Below are 17,519 nucleotides of genomic sequence, written 5' to 3'. Positions count from 1 at the left end.
CATATTTGATGTTTTTCACAACAACAACAAAAATGTTTTGATGGCATAAATTTTGAATTTTTTAAATGTTTTAATGGCATATATTTTTAGAAAAATAATCCGAATTACTGTAGTTTCAAATTCCCGAAAAAAATTTACATTTAATTACATTTTTATCGGTTAAAAAAGTGTTTTTTTGTACGGGTATACGTGCATAGTTTAAAATTTTGAAGAGTTATTATATAAAATGTATAAAAATTTAAAATAAAACATTGTAACAGATATCAAAAAAATTATATTTCAATATTTATTTCTTTTCTGTAGAAATTCGTAACTTTCAGGAATTTTAAATTCGGGTAATTAGAAATGTAAGAACTTTACTAATTTCTAGAATTTACTAATTTTGTGAAGTCGAAATTTCAGGATTTTGAACATTTTGGTTTCAAAGTTTCGTAAATTTGAATTTTCTGAATTTTTTTAGTTTCATAAACCTTAACTTTCGTAATATTTCAATTTCGTTACTAAATATTTTCTTTGGTTTTACTTTTTTTGGCAATTTGATTTAATTTTTTGACCCAAAGAAAACTTACTCAACAAATTTTCAAATGTTAAACAAAGTAAATTAATTTTTATCCAAATAATTCAAGTTTCAGCGAAAAACATTAATTTTTAATCGAAGAGATACATTTTTTACAAATTAAATTAATTTTTACGAAATAATTGAATTTACAACCAAAAACGTAAATTTTCTTTCAAAAGTGAAATACTTATATTTTAAATTTAAAAACATTTACAAAAAAAAATCGAATATTCAATAAGAAAATTCCAATTTACAATCAAGGAGAGCAATTTTAAAATAAAATAGAGAATCTTTAATAAGAACAAAAAAACCAAAAGGACGAATTTTTGAAACGACTGTTGAATTTTCAACAAAAAAAAAGGCTTTTTAAAAAAATATTTGAATTTTCTACAAATTAAATTAATTTTTTACCAAAGAATTGAATTTACAACCAAAAACTTTTAACGGAAATCAAGAATCTTTATACAATAGTTGAATTTTCATTCCAAAAAGATGAATTTTCTACAAAGAATATTAACTTTCTACCAAAAAAGTGAAATTTCCAACCAAAACGCAAATTTACAACAAAATTTGTTGAAAATTTCCTACCATTTTCCTACTTTTACTAAAAAAAAATATCTGGATTAAGAGCTAATTATTTGGATAAAAGAAAGTATAACCATACATAAATTGTTAATTTTTTGCAATCATAAGTTATATTTGTAAAGTCTTTGAAATCCTTGAAATATTCGAGAATTAAAAAAAAAATCTTTATTAAATATTTGTGAAATCTTTCTTCATTATTTTTTCAGGGTGACCGCTGGACCGGGAAACCGGGAAATGACAGTGATTTTTTTTTAACGGTGAATTTTACAAAATTTGTAGAAGAAATATTTGTCCACGTTCGATTTCAACAGTTTTTAAATAATTAGTTGAATTTTTATGTTTTTCAATTATGTTATTATTTAGCTTACAATGCGTAATTTGAAATTTTTTTACTTTAGAAATTTTCCATTTGGAACTTTTTATTTCTAAGCTTACATTTTTAATTTGAAGAATTTTTAAATGCTTTCTTAAGGACTTGAACAAATAACAAAATAAAAGCCTTTTGAAGTTGCAAATTTTGGATAAAAAACATTTTTATTTAATTAATATTTAGCAATATTTGAAATTTTATTTTTATTTTTATTTAAGACAAGTAAATTGAAACGAAATATTTAAAAGTAAAGAATATTTGATTGAATTTTTTGACATAGAAAACCTGAAATCATTAAAATTTCTAAAAATGCTTAATTTGTAAGTGAAAGTTTGAAATTTTGATGTATAATTTACAAATGAACTTTTGTAGACAAAATTTGAGTAGTTTTAAGAGATATTTAGGAGTTTTAAAAATAAATTTTCTAAAATTTGCAGGATTTTCTGAAAATTGTAGAAAAAATTCAATTCATTTTGACAGATATTTATTTAGAGTACCGTCAATTTTCTACGCGAAAATTATTGAGCATTTGAGTTCAAATATTTTTTATTAAAAATTTGTAAATTTAAAGTTTAAAAGTTCAAAATTTAACAGTCAATCTTTGTGAAATCTCTTGAAATTTTCTAAAAAAAATTTGAAATCGTTTAAAATCTGTGAAACGTTATGAAATCTTTGAAATTCTTGTATTATTTTTAAATTATTTAAAATCTTTTGGATTCTCCTAAAATGTTTTGAAACCTTTTGAAATTTTTTTATATCTTTTGAAATTGCTTAAATTCTTTAAATTTTAATTTTTAAAATTGTTATAAAATTTTTTAAATATATTGTGCACGTCTTTTTTAATTCTTTAAAATCCGTGCAACATTTGTGAAATGTTCCAAATTCTTTTGAATTATTTTAAAATCTTGGGAATATTTTGAAATCTTTTAATTAATATTGAAATTTTCAAATAATAATTTCTACAATTTCTAATTTGATTATCACAAAAAATGTATACCTTAAAATTTTATATTAGCGGATTTATTCTGTAATGAACAAAAAATGAATTTTATTTTAATAAATAAAAAAAGTATTTAGTAACAAGATTTTTTCTAAACAAAATTATTTTCATTTTAAACTAAAACATAGAAATTACTCTTCGCATTTCAATAAAATAAGTGTTTTAAAAGGAAAATAAAAAATTCTAATTCTAGATTTTTGTGAACAATTCAAAGAGATTTTTGTTTCCAGCAAAAAACAGTTGAATTCAATTAAAACAGATTAATTTTCAACAAAAAAGATGTATTTTTAAGATACGAGATATATTTTTAAACCAAAAAGAAGAAATTTCAACCAAGACTGATTTTTCAATCAATAGAAAAAAATTTTATTCAGATTTTTAAATGTCCAAGATAAAAAAAACGAATTTTCAAACAAAAATAAGAACTTTTTAACCAAATACTCGAATTTTTTACCGAGTTAGTTGCATTTTCGAACAAAAAGAACCTTTTCACACAAAAAATGATAATTTTCAATCCAGAAGATTAATTTTCTAAAAAAAAAATCTTTTAAACAAAATACACCAATTTAAAAAAAAAAGAGATAAGTTATAGCAAAAAATAGTTGATACTTCAACAAGAAGCATTTTATTTTTTTTATTGAATTTTAATTAATTTTTCTAACATTCAAAAAGAAGAACTTTTTTGAAAAGTTATTAAATCTTCAGCCTCTGTCCTAAATTTTACAAAAAAAAATTTTTAGAGAAAAACAATCATATTTTGTCTCGAAAAAAATACATTTCCACTCAAAACAATGTTTTTGACATCGCCAGGATCAGATTGCACGATTTCATAAAAAAAAAACGATCCTTTAATGAAAATAAGAAAATTTTCTTTTCAGGAATACGAAATCAAAAACTAGGACGAGCTTTACGATACGATGAGGAATTAGTGGTACCAATAATCGAAAATACTCCTTTTGAAGAAGATTTAAAAGATCGAATGGCTGAAGTAATTTCTGAATATCCCGAAACTTGTGCTATATTAGTTCGCAGGCACGGATTATACGTATGGGGAGATACTTGGCAACAAGCAAAAACTATGTAAATTTACCCTAATTTTTAAATTATTCAAAAAATACAACAACAAAAAATGAAATTAAAATGTTTTTTTTTCTTACAGGACAGAATGTTACGACTATCTCTTCGATATTGCTGTTCAAATGAAGAAATTTGGTCTCGACCCGCTCGCGACTCCAGCAGAAATTGAATAAAAAAAATCAGGAGTCAACAATTTTATCAAAGATGAATATTAATATCAAGAATCTTGAGAAAAATCAGGGTAGATCAAATAAAAAGAGGGGTAATTATTTTTATTTTTATACAGGGTGTCTATTCAAATCCTAAAAAAAAAAATGTCCTGAAAATTCCAGTTTCGCCAATTTATTCTAAATAGTGTTTTTTCTTTCTTTCAAATTGTAGGCATTTAATTAATATGTTCAATTTATAAAGATTTGACAAATTATTTTACAAGATATTCTTGAATTTATTAGCCCCATCGATTAATTAAATAATTAAAGTAGACTAAAACATAATTATTTTTTGAATTTGTCTCTTAAAGTTCATAAATTTCAGTAATAATTCATAGGTAGGTAAAATTAATGTAGGAATTATTAAATTCAATTTTAAAAACTTCAAATTTTTAACTTTTCAATTAAAAACATTGCATTTTCAACATTAAAAATGATTTTTTAACCAAATAGTTGAATTTTTAACTAAAAAAAAAGTAAATTTTCAACCCTTTAGTTGGATTATCAACTAAACCAATTCAGTTTTCAATCAAAAAGTGTAATAATTAAATTTTCGGTTAAAAAAATTAATTTTCCACAACAGAAAAAAAAGTTTAACCAAAGTGATGAATTTTCAACTAAAATTATGAATTTTCAAGTTGAATAAATAAATTTTAAACCAAAAAGACATATTTTTAACAAAAGAGTTGCACCTTCAGCTAAAAAATACCAATTTTTAACACTTTAGTTGAATTTTGAACTGAAAAATATCAATTTTTAATCAAAAATGGAATAATTATATTTTCAGTTAAAAGAAATTAATATTCTACAAGAAAAGAAAGGAAATTTTCAACCAGTGATGAATTTTTTCGGTGGAAAATTAATATTTTTGTCTGAAAATTAATCTCCTAGTTTGAAAAATAATATTTTTGATTTCAAATTCATCTATTCCAGTTAAAGAGTCATCATATAATATGGAAATTTAATTTTTTTTGTAGAAAATTATATTTTTTTAAACTGAAAATATAATTATTCCATTGTTGGTTTAAAACGGATTTTTTCAATGAAGTAGTTAAATTTTCAACTAAAATGATTATTTTTTAACTGTTGTACTTGCATTTTCAACCAAAAAGATTAATTTTCAAACAAAACGATTCATTTTATACAAAAAAAAGACCATTTTTCAACAAATACATACATTTTTAACTAAAAAAGGCCAATTTTCAACCACATAGATTAATTTAGAAGTAAAAAAGATCAGTTTTCAAACAGAAAAATGGAATAGTTAAATATTAGTTAAAGAAACTAAGATTCTTTTAAAAAAATTCAACAAAAATTATGACTTTTAACTGAAATATATTAATTTTAAATCAAAGATAAATTTTTAACCAAAAAGATGAATTTTAATCTAAAATGATGAATATTTAATTGAGAAATTGAATTTTAAACCAAAAAAATAAATTTTATCAAAAAAGCTTATTTTTCTACAAAAAATCCGACTTTTCAAAAACAAATATGAATTTTCAACTAAAAAAAAACAAATTAATTCACCTCCAAAGAAAATAAATTTTCTACCAGTTAAAAATTTGAAACTAAAATGATTAATTTTCAACTGAAATAATTTAATTTTAAATAAAAAAACTTAATTTCTACTAAACAAGACGAATTGTCGATTTTAAAAAATCATTTTTAACCAAAGATTGACTAAATAAATTTTTATATTTAAAAAAAATCAATTTTAACCAAAAAGATTAATTTTAATCTAAAATTATGAATATTTTGTTGGAGAAATTGAATTTTTAAGCAAAAAAATTAATTTTTATTAAAAAGAGCTTATTTTTCTACAAAAAATGCGACTTTTCAAAAACAAATATGTACTTTCAACTAAAAAAAAATTAATTTTCCTTCAAAGAAAATAAATTTTCGACATGTTATAAACCTGAAACTAAAATGATTAGTTTTCAATTGAAATAAATTAATTTTAAATCAAAAAGATTAATTTCTACTAAACAAGACGAATTGCCAATTAAAAAAAAAAATCATTTTTTAACCAAAGATTGAATAAATAAATGTTTACATTTAAAAAAATTAATTTTTAACCAAAAAGATTCATTTTCTAGTAAAAAAGACAATTTTGCAACAAATACATAAATTTTCAAATATAGTAAAATCTAGAAGAAAAAAATATCAGTTATCAACCAAAATACAGTTAAAAAAAAATTTTCTTTAAAAAAATGAATAAATTTTTAACCAAAATGATTATTCTTCAACTGAAATAAATTAATTTTAAATCAAAAGGATGAATTTTTAACAAAAAAGTTTAAATCTTAACCATAAAGATGAATTTTCAAACAAAAATCTTATTTCTATACAAAAAATTTCTTTTTTTAACATACATGAATTTTCAACTTAAACAGGCCAATATTCAACCATATAGTTGAATTTTGAATTAAAAAAGAGCAGTTTTCAATCAAAAATGGAAGTTAAATATTCAGTTAAATGTATGTTCCGCAACACAAAAAAAAATTAATTTTTAACCAGTCATAAATTTTAAATCAAATTATGTATTTTTAACCGAAATACTTGAATTTTAAACCAAAAAGATTATTTTTTCCTAAACGAGACGAATCTTCAACTTAGAAAAATCTTTTTCCAACCAATGATTGAATAAATACATTTTTAGTTTAAAGAAATTAAGTTTAAACCAAAAAGATGAATTTTTAATTAAAATGAAGATTTAACTGAAATGATTACATTTTCAATTATAAAATTTAATTTTCAGCCAAAAAAATAGTTTTTAACGAAATATTTAAAAATTTCAACTGGAATAGTTAAATTATGAGTAAAAAAAAATAATTTTCAGCCAAAGAAAAAACAAATTTTCAACAAAGTACTGAATTTTTTAACCAGAGATGAATTTTTGATTAAAATTATGAGTCTTCACACCACAAAAAAAAATTGATTCTACCAAATAAGGTTTCACTTTTAATTAAAAACAGTTGAATTTCAACTAAGAAATATTGTGTAGTCAAAAGAGCAAAAATTTCAAACAATCTGTTTTTATAAAAAAAAATAGAATACCTTAATTTTCTATTAAAAAAAAAATATATATATATATATTTTTCAACAAAAAAAGTGGAATTCTCAACCAAAAATTTAGTAGCTGATATTTCAACGAAAAGGTATTTTTATTTTTAATAAAAAATAGTGAAAAAGATTGAAAATAAAAAAAATAAAAAATTGAAAATAAAAAGAAGTGAAGCACTCTCTCGAAAACATTCCGTGACTTTAATCATTTAATAATATTAATTAATATTATTCAATTAAAATATTACTAATATTAAAATTTCTACTAAAAAAAGACATTTACAATCAAAAAGGTATAAGTTAAATTTTCGGTTAAAAAACTGAATTTTCAACCAAAAAAATATGAAATTTCCACAATACAAAAAAATTTTCGACCAAAGAAATTAATTTTCTGCAAAAATAATTGAATTTTTAATCCAAAAAGACAATTTTTCTACCCAAGAGTTGAATTCTCCACAAAAAAAAATATATAAGATTAATTATGAATAACAAATTTAATATTATAATTTTCAACCAAAAAAATCGATTATTAACCAAAAATGGACTGGTTAAATTTTCAGTTAATAAAATTAATTATTAACCGAAATAAAATGAAATTTCAACAAAATAGTTAAACCTTCAGTCAATGAAATTAATTTTTAACAAAGTAATTTAACTTTTAACCAAAAAGGTAAGTCTTCAACAAAATAAATTAATTTTTTACAAAAAAAACATGTTTCACAAAATACATTAATTTTAACCAAATGTTTCATTTTTCAACTAAAAAAATATAAATTTGCTGTAAAAATGGAATATTAAAATTTTCACTTGAAAAAAATGAATTTTCAACAAAAAAAAAACGATTTTTCAACAAATAAAGCATTTTCAAGCTAGAGGATTAATTTTTTACCAACAAAAAAAAACAATTTTCAACAGAATACATGAGTTTTCCACCAAATAATTCAGTTTTTTCGACCAAAGCGATCAATTTTCAAGTAAGAGTCTTAATTTTCTACAATAAGGAAAAAAGAAATTTCAAAAAAATTCATTCATTTTTAAGGGAAAAGACAAATCTTCAATCAGACTATTTTATATTAAAATTAAACAAAAATTTAGGCAAGCACTCAAAAAAATGTCCTGATGAAAAAAAAAATTTCCCAACATTTAAAGGTTTTTCCAGGTATATGTATACAAATTCCCTGGCATTAATTCTCTAAGAAAAAAAAAACTAATTTTATACCAAAAGAGTTGCCTTTTCAACCCAAAAATACGAAGTTTATACACAAAAGTTAAATTTTCAACAACAAAATAAAAGAATTTTTAACAAAATTGTTGAATGTTATACTAAACAAAAAATAAATTTACAATAAAAAAGGTATAAGTTAAATTTTAGGTTGAAAAAAATTAAAATTAAATTATCAACCGAATCATTTTCAACTTAAATGAAAAATCGTCAAAGATAAAAATTAATTATTAACAAAGTACAAATTTTAACCAAAAGGGTTGTATTTTCAGCTTAGAAATTTAATTTTTAAACAAAAAAAGGAAATGTTTCACAAAATACTTTATTTTTCAACTAAAAATATAAATTCACTATAAAAAATGTAATATTAAAATTTTCACTTAATTAAAAAGTAATTATAAAAAACAAAACGATTTTTCGACAAAATAGTTCAATCGTTTATCCAAATAGTTTAATTTTAAACAAGAATAATCTATTTTCAAGTAAGAATCTTAATTTTCTACAATGAGGAAAAAAATTTCAAAAAAAGACATTTATTTTTAAGTAAAAAAGTCAAAAATCTTCAACCAGAAGAATGGATTTGTAACAAATTAATTTAATTTTCCACCACTTTCTTGAATTTTCAACAAAAAAAAAACAAACGAATTCGGAAAAAAATATTTAAATACATATACTAAATAATAATAATAATAATAATATATAGAAATAAATAATCATTTTTATGTTATTTTATATTAAAATTTAAAAAAATTAGACAAGCTCTCGAAAAAATTTCCTGATAATAAAAAAAAAAATTCGCCCACATTTACCGATTTTTCCAGATATGGTAGACACCCTCTTACACCAAAATAAGATCGTGCAATCAAATATCTTCGCTCTAAAAAAAAAAATGTTCTACGTACCTTTCTCCACCACTCAAATAAAATAATCTATTTTCTATTTAAAAAATACATCGTACTTTTTATTCTTTAAAAATGCCTGTGAATCTTGAGTATTTACAATTAAGCGAGGAAGTTTTAGACATCCACATCGAAAGGCTGAAAGGCTTTTCGAACTTTCATGGCGAGTTCCGTTTCCTCGACCTTGTCGAGTTGGCACTCACGCCAATCGGCCCGGTCATTCATATCCAAAATCCGGTCGCTGACTAGAACCTCGCGACCAAATTGCAGCGGAAAATCCTTCTTAATTCGGTAATACATTTTCTCGCCGTCCGGCAGTTCCACGTAGAAGTAAAGCATTCCTGGTTGAGCAATTTGGTGTAATTGCGAATTGCGAGGAATTTCCGTCAGGGAAAAGTTATTGCATTCCGCAATTTCCTGCAAAAGAGAATCAACGGAAATTGCTATAAATAGCAGAAATAGCACAATATTTCTACCCCGCCTATTACTGTACCTCATTTTTAGTTTCCAGAAATGTTTTTTACTAGTTATTGCTAGTAGAAATATCAGGGTGGCAGTTTTAATCGACGAAATAAAGACGAGCACTATATATATTTCAAAAATTTAAGAACAATTTTAAAATAATTTTAAACCTAAAAAAATTTAAAGGATTTTAAAATTTCGAAAAAGTGTACAGTACATGAGATTTCAAAGGTTTCAAAACATTATAGGAGATTCCAAAAAAATTCAAATAATTTAATGATTTCAACAAATACAAACGGTTTCACAAACAAATATTTTATAAATATATTTCAAAAGATTTCAGATTTAAACAAGACGTGTACACTAGATATAAAAATTTCAGAAAGATTTTAAAACATTTCATAGATTTTGAACGATTTCATTTTTTTTCTAATATTAAAAATACTTTGTTTATTACGAAACTATTACAAAAGATTTCAGAGAGATTTTACAAATATTCCAAAAGATTTCATAAAGATTTATAAAATAATACAAGAATTTTAAATATTTTATAACATTTCAATTAACACATCAATGAAATTTAAAAAATGGAACACTAATTTAAAAAATGTTCCACTTGAGGTAAGAAAAACTGAGCTGCAAATGAAAGCAGTCAAAGTGAAACTGTTAAATTTTGAGCTGTAAAAATTGAAATTTAAAAATTTTTAATTAAAAAATGTTTTATTCAAATGCTTCATAATTTACCCGTATAAAATTGAAGGTACTAACATTTTTCAATATAAACAAATATAAATCCACGTTATCATTTTTAATGCTCTAAATTAAAAAATCATTCAATGAACTTTAAAATTTCCAAAATTATATAATTTTAAGGAATTTTAAGCTAGAAACATCAAATATTGAAAAATTGAAAATTTTTTAACTGAACACTTCTTAAATTAGAAATTAAATTATTTTATTTCTAAATAGTTTAAACATCCTTGGAAAGCTTCAAAATTGTGAGAAATCTAGAAGTTGTTTTAGATTTGTTTTAAATTAAAAATTAATTTTGAAATTTTTTCAGAACTTCTAAATATCGGTCAAAATTAATTGAATTTTTTCTACAATTTTCAAAAAATCCTGCAAATTTTAGAAAATTTCTTTACAAGTTGGATATATAAATAACAATGGAACATTTATTATTTAAAGGCGAAATTTTAGTAATTTTAAGAGATGTAGACGTTTTGAAAAGATTCAAACTTATTGTAAAACTTGAAATGATAGCCTAATATAAAACATAGGAAAATTAAAAATAATTTTTCATTTTAAAAAATTATTTTAAGAGAATATTTAAACAGTTTTTTCAAAAATTTATACAAAATTTTCAAAAAAGATTCTAGAAGATTTTAAAAAAACTTTCTGCAATTTGCATGATAATTTTTTATCATTTTAAAACTCTTAAATATCTCTTAAAATTACTCAAATTTTTTCTACAAATGTTCATTTGTAAATTACACATCAAAATAAAAAAATTTTACTTACAAATTTAGCATTTTTCGAAATTTTAACGATTCCAGGTTTTCTATGTCAAAATATCCAGTTAAAGATTCTTTATATTTAAATATTTGGTTTCAATTTGCTTCTCTTAAATAAAAATTCAAATATTGCTAAATATTCAATAACTAATCTTTTTTCTTTAATTAAAAATTTCAAATTGAATGGGTTAAAAATTGAATAGTTTAGACTGAATCAATATTTTAAATTTAATAAATTCCTTTAATTAAGAATATATTATTATGAAGTTATTTTTAAGTTTATTTTTTATTTGTTCAAGTCTTTAAGAAAGCAAGTAAAAATTCTTCAAATTAAAAATGTAAGCTTAGAAATAAAAAATTTCGAATTACGCATTGTAAGCTAAATAATAACATAATTGAAAAACATAAAAATTCAACTAATCATTTCAAAGTTGTTGGAATTGAAAGTGGACAGATTTTTCTTCTACAAATTTGTAAAATTCCCGGTAAAAAAAATTCACTTACATTTCCCGATTTTTCCTCCACTAATTTTTCATTTTCCTTTATCATCAATATTAAAATACCAGCATTTTTATCGTGTAATATTATTAACATTGAATCTTTTATAAGCAGAATAAAACAGTATTTCAGATAAAAAGTTTTACAAAATTTTCAAATTTGTTCCTTTATTCCAAACCAAGAAAATTATTTTTTTATGAAGAAAAAAGATATTTCTACTAAAACATGCGAGTTTTTAAATCAAAAAGGTAAATTTTGAAAAAATTGTTGAATTTTTTGTTACAAAAATATAAATTTTTATACAGGAAATAAGTTTCTAGGAACAAAATTTAATTTTTAGTCCAAACCGAATTTTTTAAACCAAAAAGGAATAATTTTTAACAAAATAGTTGAATAATTCTCGACGAAATAGCCTTTCTATGAAAGAAAAATGTACCTTCTCTTAAAACAGATGAATTAAATTTTTTTTTAAATCTCAATAGTAAATTTTCTACGAAATAGTTGAATTTTCAACAAAACAGCAGAATTTTCAACCAAAAAGTTGCATTTTTATCCAAGAAAAATGAAATTACTTCTAAAACAGATGACTTATAAAAAAATGTAATAGTTAAATTTCTATCCAAAGAAGATTCTAGTTCACTTTCCAAAACCAGAATAAAAATTGTAAACAATAAGTTAATTACCTGATAAAGGGTCGATTTTTTAACCAAAAGGCAAGAATTTTTAAAAATATTGTTTAATTTTCAACCAAACAGATGCATTTTTGTTAAAGAAAAATGAAAATTCGATTAAAACAGGTGAATCTTTTAATCAAAAAAACAAATTTAAAAAAAAAATTAAATTTTCATCCAAAAAGATTTCGACTAACTTTTCAACGCGAAAATAGGAATTCAAAACAAAAAGTAAATTTTATAGGAAATAGTTGCAATTGAAGTAAATTTATAGCAAAAGAGGTGAATTTAGAAACCATAAAGACGAATTTCCAACAAAATAATCGGATTTTAAACGAAGGAAGATTTTTCAGTTAAGAAAAAAAATTCAAACAAATTGTTCAATTTTCAACTTAAAAATACGAATATTCAACAAAATACATGAATTTTTAACGATACAATTGAATTTTTAACAAAAGAATTGAATTTTCTCGAAACATAATTTAATTTTTGAGAAACAAATGAATCTTTAACCAAAGAAATGAATTTTTGGCAAAAGTAGTTCAAGTAAGAAGATTAATTTTTATTCAAAATCTTGAATTTTTAAGCTAAATATTTGAATTTTAAAACCTAAGAGGCAAACTGTTCTATACTAGATTTTTTAACCAAAACAATAGACTTTTCAATTAAAAATAGTTAAATTTCAACCAAAAAATATTACTTTTTTTAACAAAAAGTGGAATTTTTTACCCAAAAAGACACATATTTAATAGAGCAGTTGAACTTTCGACCAAAGAAGATTACTTTTTAACCAAATAGTTGAATTTTCAAGACAAACCGACAAAAGAGCCAACAAAACAGTTGAACTTTCAATTAAAAAAAAAGTTAATTCTCTAATAAAAATGAAAAAATTACATTTTTATTTAAAACAAATTTATTTTCAACCAAAAGAAGCGAATTGTCGACAAAAATAATTTTTTTAATCAACTAATTGAAGTTTCAATCCGAAGGATAAAATTTCTAACAAAATAGACGAATCTAGAAACCAAAAAGACGAATTTTCAACCGCAAATAATTTGAATTTCAATCAAGGAAGATTTTTCAGTAAAGAAAAAAAAAATTCAACAGAAACGTTCAATTTTCAACTGAAAAAGACGAATTTTCTATTTTAAAAACGAATGTTTAAGAAAGTAGTAGAATTTTTCCTAAAAGATATGACTTTTGAGCCAACAACTTAATAGTAGAATTTTTAATTAAAAATAATTAAATTTTAACCACAATAAATGAATTTTCAATTTAAAAAAACGAATTTTTAACAAAACAGTTGAATTTCCGACCAAAAGTATGATTTTTCAATAAAATAGCTAAATTTTCAACAACAAAAAATTAAATTTTTATTCAAACAGTAGAATTTTTAACCAAAATATATGAAATGTGGTTCGAAAAGATGAAACTAGATATTTCAATTAAAAATAATTAATTTTCACCATAAAAGATAGATTTTCAACCAAAACAAGATTAATTTTTTATCAAAAGATGAATTTTCATTTTCAAAAGACGAATTTCTATCCAAGTAGTCGAATTTTTAAACAAAATATACGAATGCTGAACCAAAAATACAGTAGTAGACGAATCAAAGTAAAAAGAATTAACTTCAAATAAAAAAAGATTACCTTTGAACAATTATCTAAATTTCCACAAAAATAAATTAATTTTCGACAAACCAGTCAAATTATTCACTAAATAGTAGAATATTTAATTACCAAAAAATTACCAAAAATATGATTTTTCAACAAAACAGTTGAAATTTTCGTCCAAATATAGTAGAATTTTTTTTGCCAAAATTGAATCGTTCTGTGCCAAAAAAATAATAGATTTTTTAAATTAAAAATAATTAACTTTCAAACATTAAAGATTAATTTTCAACCAAAAAAATATTAATTTTCTACCAAAGGCTACAAAAGATGACTCTTCAAACCAAAATAAAAAATTTTCTATCCAAAAAAAAACGAATGTTCAAGAAAACAGTTGATTTTTGACTATAAAATATTATTTCTCATTAATATAGTGCAATTTTTAGCAAAATAATTAAATTTCCATCGAAGTAGTAGAATTCTTAACCAAAAGATATGAATTCTGGTCCAAAAACATAATAGTATACTTTTTATTTAAAAAATAATTAACTTTCAACCATAAAAGATTGATTTTCAACCAAAAAAAAGATTAATTTTTTATGAAAAGATGAATTCTTAATTCAAACGGAGAAATTATCTATAAAAAAAGGAGTATTCAACAAAATAGTTGAATTTCCTACCAAAAATATTATTTTTCAATAAAATAGTTGAATTTACAAAAAAAGAAGGAAAAATTTCAACCAAATGGTAGAATTTCTAACAAAAAGAGATAGATTCTGAACCAGTACACTTTTTCCAATTTTCTAGACAAAAAAACGAATTTTCAATCAATTTTCTACAAAAAGATGATTTTTTTAAGAAAAGAAAAAATGTCAATCCAACAAGACGAATTTTCAATGAAATGGTTGAATTTCCGACCAAAAATAAGATTTCATAATAAAACAGTTGAATTTTCTTCTAAATATAATACCATTTTTTACAAAAATTGATTAATTCTATGCCAAAATCGTTATAGTAGATTTTTAAAATGTTTAATAATTAATTTTCAACCATTAAAGATGAATTTTCAAACCAAAAGAACAAATTTACTATAAACAAAAACGAATGTTTAAGAATAGTTAATTTTGGACTATAAAATATTATTTCTCTTTAATATAGTTCAATTTTCAACAAAATAATTAAATTTTCATCGAAGTAGTAGAATTCTTAATCAAAATATATTAAATCTGGTCCAAAAACACAATATTAAACTTTTTAATTTGAAAATAATTAACTTTTAACCATAAAAGATGGATTTTCAATAAAAAAAAATTCGTTTTTTATCAAAAGATGAATTCTTAATTCAAAAGGACAAACTTTCAATTAAAAAAGGAATATTCAACAAAACAGTGGAATTTCCTACCAAACAAATGATTTTTAAATAAAATAGTTGAATTTTTAAAATAAGAATTAAATTTTCCACCAAATAGTAGAATTTCTAACAAAAAGAGATGAATTCTTAACCAGTACAATAAAACACTTTTTCAAATTTTCTAAACCAAAAAAACGATTTTTCAATCAATTTTCTACCAAAAGATGATTTTTTGAAACAAATGAAAGAAATTTCTATCCAAAAAGACGAATTTTCAACAAAACAGTTGAATTTCCGACCAAAAATGAGATGTTTCAATAAAATAGTTGAATTTCCGACCAAAAATAAGATTTTTCAATAAAACAGTTGAATTTTCGGCCAAATATAATACCATTTTTTACAAAATTTATTAATTCTGTGCCAAAAAAATAATAGTAGATTTTTTAAATTAAAAATAATTAACATTCAACCATTAAAGATTAATTTTCACGCAAAAAAGAATCATTTTTTATTAACGACTACAAAATATGACTTTTCAAACTAAAAGAACCAATTTTCTATTTAAAAAAAAACGAAGGTTCAAGAAAACAGTTTATTTTAACTAAGAGATATGAATTCTGGTCCAAAAACATAATAGTAGACTTTTCAATTAAAAAATAATAAACTTTCAAATAGAAAAAAAGAATTTTCAACAAAACAGTTGAATTTCCGAACAAAACTAAGATTTTTCAATAAAACAGTTGAATTTTCGGCCAAATATAGTACAATTTTTTACAAAAATTTACTAATTCTGTGCCAAAAACATAACAGTAGATCTTTTAAATTAAAAATAATAAATTTTCAACCATTAAAGATAAATTTTCAACCAAAAAAGATTCATTTTCTACCAAATTCTACAAAATATGACTTTTCAAATCAAAAGCACAAATTTTCTATAGACAAAATTTAAAAAAAACGAATGTTCGATAAAACAGTTGATTTTGGACTATAAAATATTATTGCTTATTAATATAGTTCAATTTTCAACAATATAATTAAATTTCCATCGAAGTAGTAGCATTCTTAATCAAAATATATTAATTCTGGTCCAGAAACACAATATTAGACTTTTTAATTTAAAAATAATTAACTTTCAAATATAAATGACGAATTTTTAACAAAACAGTTAATTTTTCTTCTAAATATAGTCGATTTTTTACAACAATTTATTAATTCTGTGCAAAACCGTAATCGTAGTTTTTAAAAATTTTGAATAATTAATTTTCAACCGTTAAAGATGAATTTCCAACCAAAAAAAAATTAATTTTCTAACAGACTACAAAATATGACTTTTCAAATTAAAAGAACAAATTTTCTATTTAAAAAGAAAAACGAATATTGAAGAAAACAGTGGATTTTAGTCTATAAAATATGATTTTTCAATAAAATAGTGGAATTTTCGTCCAAATATAGTAGAATTTTTTACAAAAATTGATTAAATCTGTGGCAAAAACATAACAGTAGATTTTTTAAATTCAAAACAATTAACTTTAAACCATTAAAGATGGATTTCTAACCAGAAAAAAATTCATTTTTTATCAAAAGATGAATTCTTAATTCAAAAGGACAAAATTTCTATCCAAAAAGACGAATATTTTCGGGTGTCATAATTCAGTTCGCATTTTCCTTTAAAAAACAGAGAATATAAAAAAACCAATCAATTTTTTTAATGATATTTTTTCATTTTTAAATTATTCGCACTTTTTAAAAAATATATAATTTTGTATGAAATAGTTTAATTTTGTAACAAATTATCATGGCAAAAAGACGAATTTTTGAAATTTTTCAGAACTTCAAAGCATTTTTTTTAAATTATTAGAATTTTTCCTACAATTTTTCTTAATTTTTTTTTAATCCTGCAAAATTAAGAATATATCCGTAAAATATTGCAGATTGCCGGGTTGAAAATTCAACAATTCTAAAGAAAATTCGTCTTTTTGGCTAGCAAATTCAACAATTTGGTACAGAATGAAAAAATTTGGTACAAAATTTAAACTTTTTTTTTTTGTAAAACATCTGCTTTTTCAAAATTAATTCTCGCCAGAAATCTAGATTAATGAAAAAATTAATTTTCTACGAAAATCATGTATCTTCAATTAAAAAGATTATTTTCTACCAAGAAACTCGAATTATCAATTCAAAATAAGGTACATTTTATATTTAAAGCAAAAGGTGAAATAGGTGATTTTTTTAAATAAAAAAAATTAATTTTTATCCAATAATGACAATTTTTCAACGACATAGTTCAATTTCAAACTTAAAAATATGAATTTAAACAAAACTTCTACTAAATCTTTAAGAAAAAATATGAATTTTTAACCCAATAGATGATTTATCAACTAAAATTATGAATGTTGTCTACAAAAAAATGAGTTTATAATAAA

The 17,519-nt window shown here is 21.6% G+C and overlaps 2 protein-coding genes across 2 annotated transcripts in view; one reads left to right on the top strand and one right to left on the bottom strand.

Annotated features, from left to right (window-relative positions):
- Positions 1-3,988, top strand: part of LOC117169289 (probable methylthioribulose-1-phosphate dehydratase) — a 10,896-nt gene extending 6,908 nt beyond the window's left edge. Inside the window, exons 4-5 of the mRNA XM_033355591.1 lie at positions 3,393-3,594; positions 3,674-3,988. Of these exons, the coding sequence (XP_033211482.1) occupies positions 3,393-3,594; positions 3,674-3,764 (293 nt within the window). The 3' untranslated portion in view covers positions 3,765-3,988. The remainder of the gene's footprint in view (positions 1-3,392; positions 3,595-3,673) is intronic.
- Positions 3,989-9,020: 5,032 nt separating this feature from the next.
- LOC117169629 (CWF19-like protein 1) overlaps positions 9,021-17,519 on the bottom strand; it is a 17,562-nt gene continuing 9,063 nt past the window's right edge. Inside the window, exon 3 of the mRNA XM_033356093.1 lies at positions 9,021-9,404. Within this exon, the coding sequence (XP_033211984.1) occupies positions 9,105-9,404 (300 nt within the window). The 3' untranslated portion in view covers positions 9,021-9,104. The remainder of the gene's footprint in view (positions 9,405-17,519) is intronic.

Source organism: Belonocnema kinseyi, chromosome 3 (assembly GCF_010883055.1).
Source record: "Belonocnema kinseyi isolate 2016_QV_RU_SX_M_011 chromosome 3, B_treatae_v1, whole genome shotgun sequence".
In the NCBI taxonomy this organism is placed as follows: Eukaryota; Metazoa; Arthropoda; class Insecta; order Hymenoptera; family Cynipidae; genus Belonocnema; species Belonocnema kinseyi.
The sequence above is the reverse complement of the archived record's forward strand: the minus strand, read 5'-3'. Positions and strand labels throughout refer to the sequence as shown.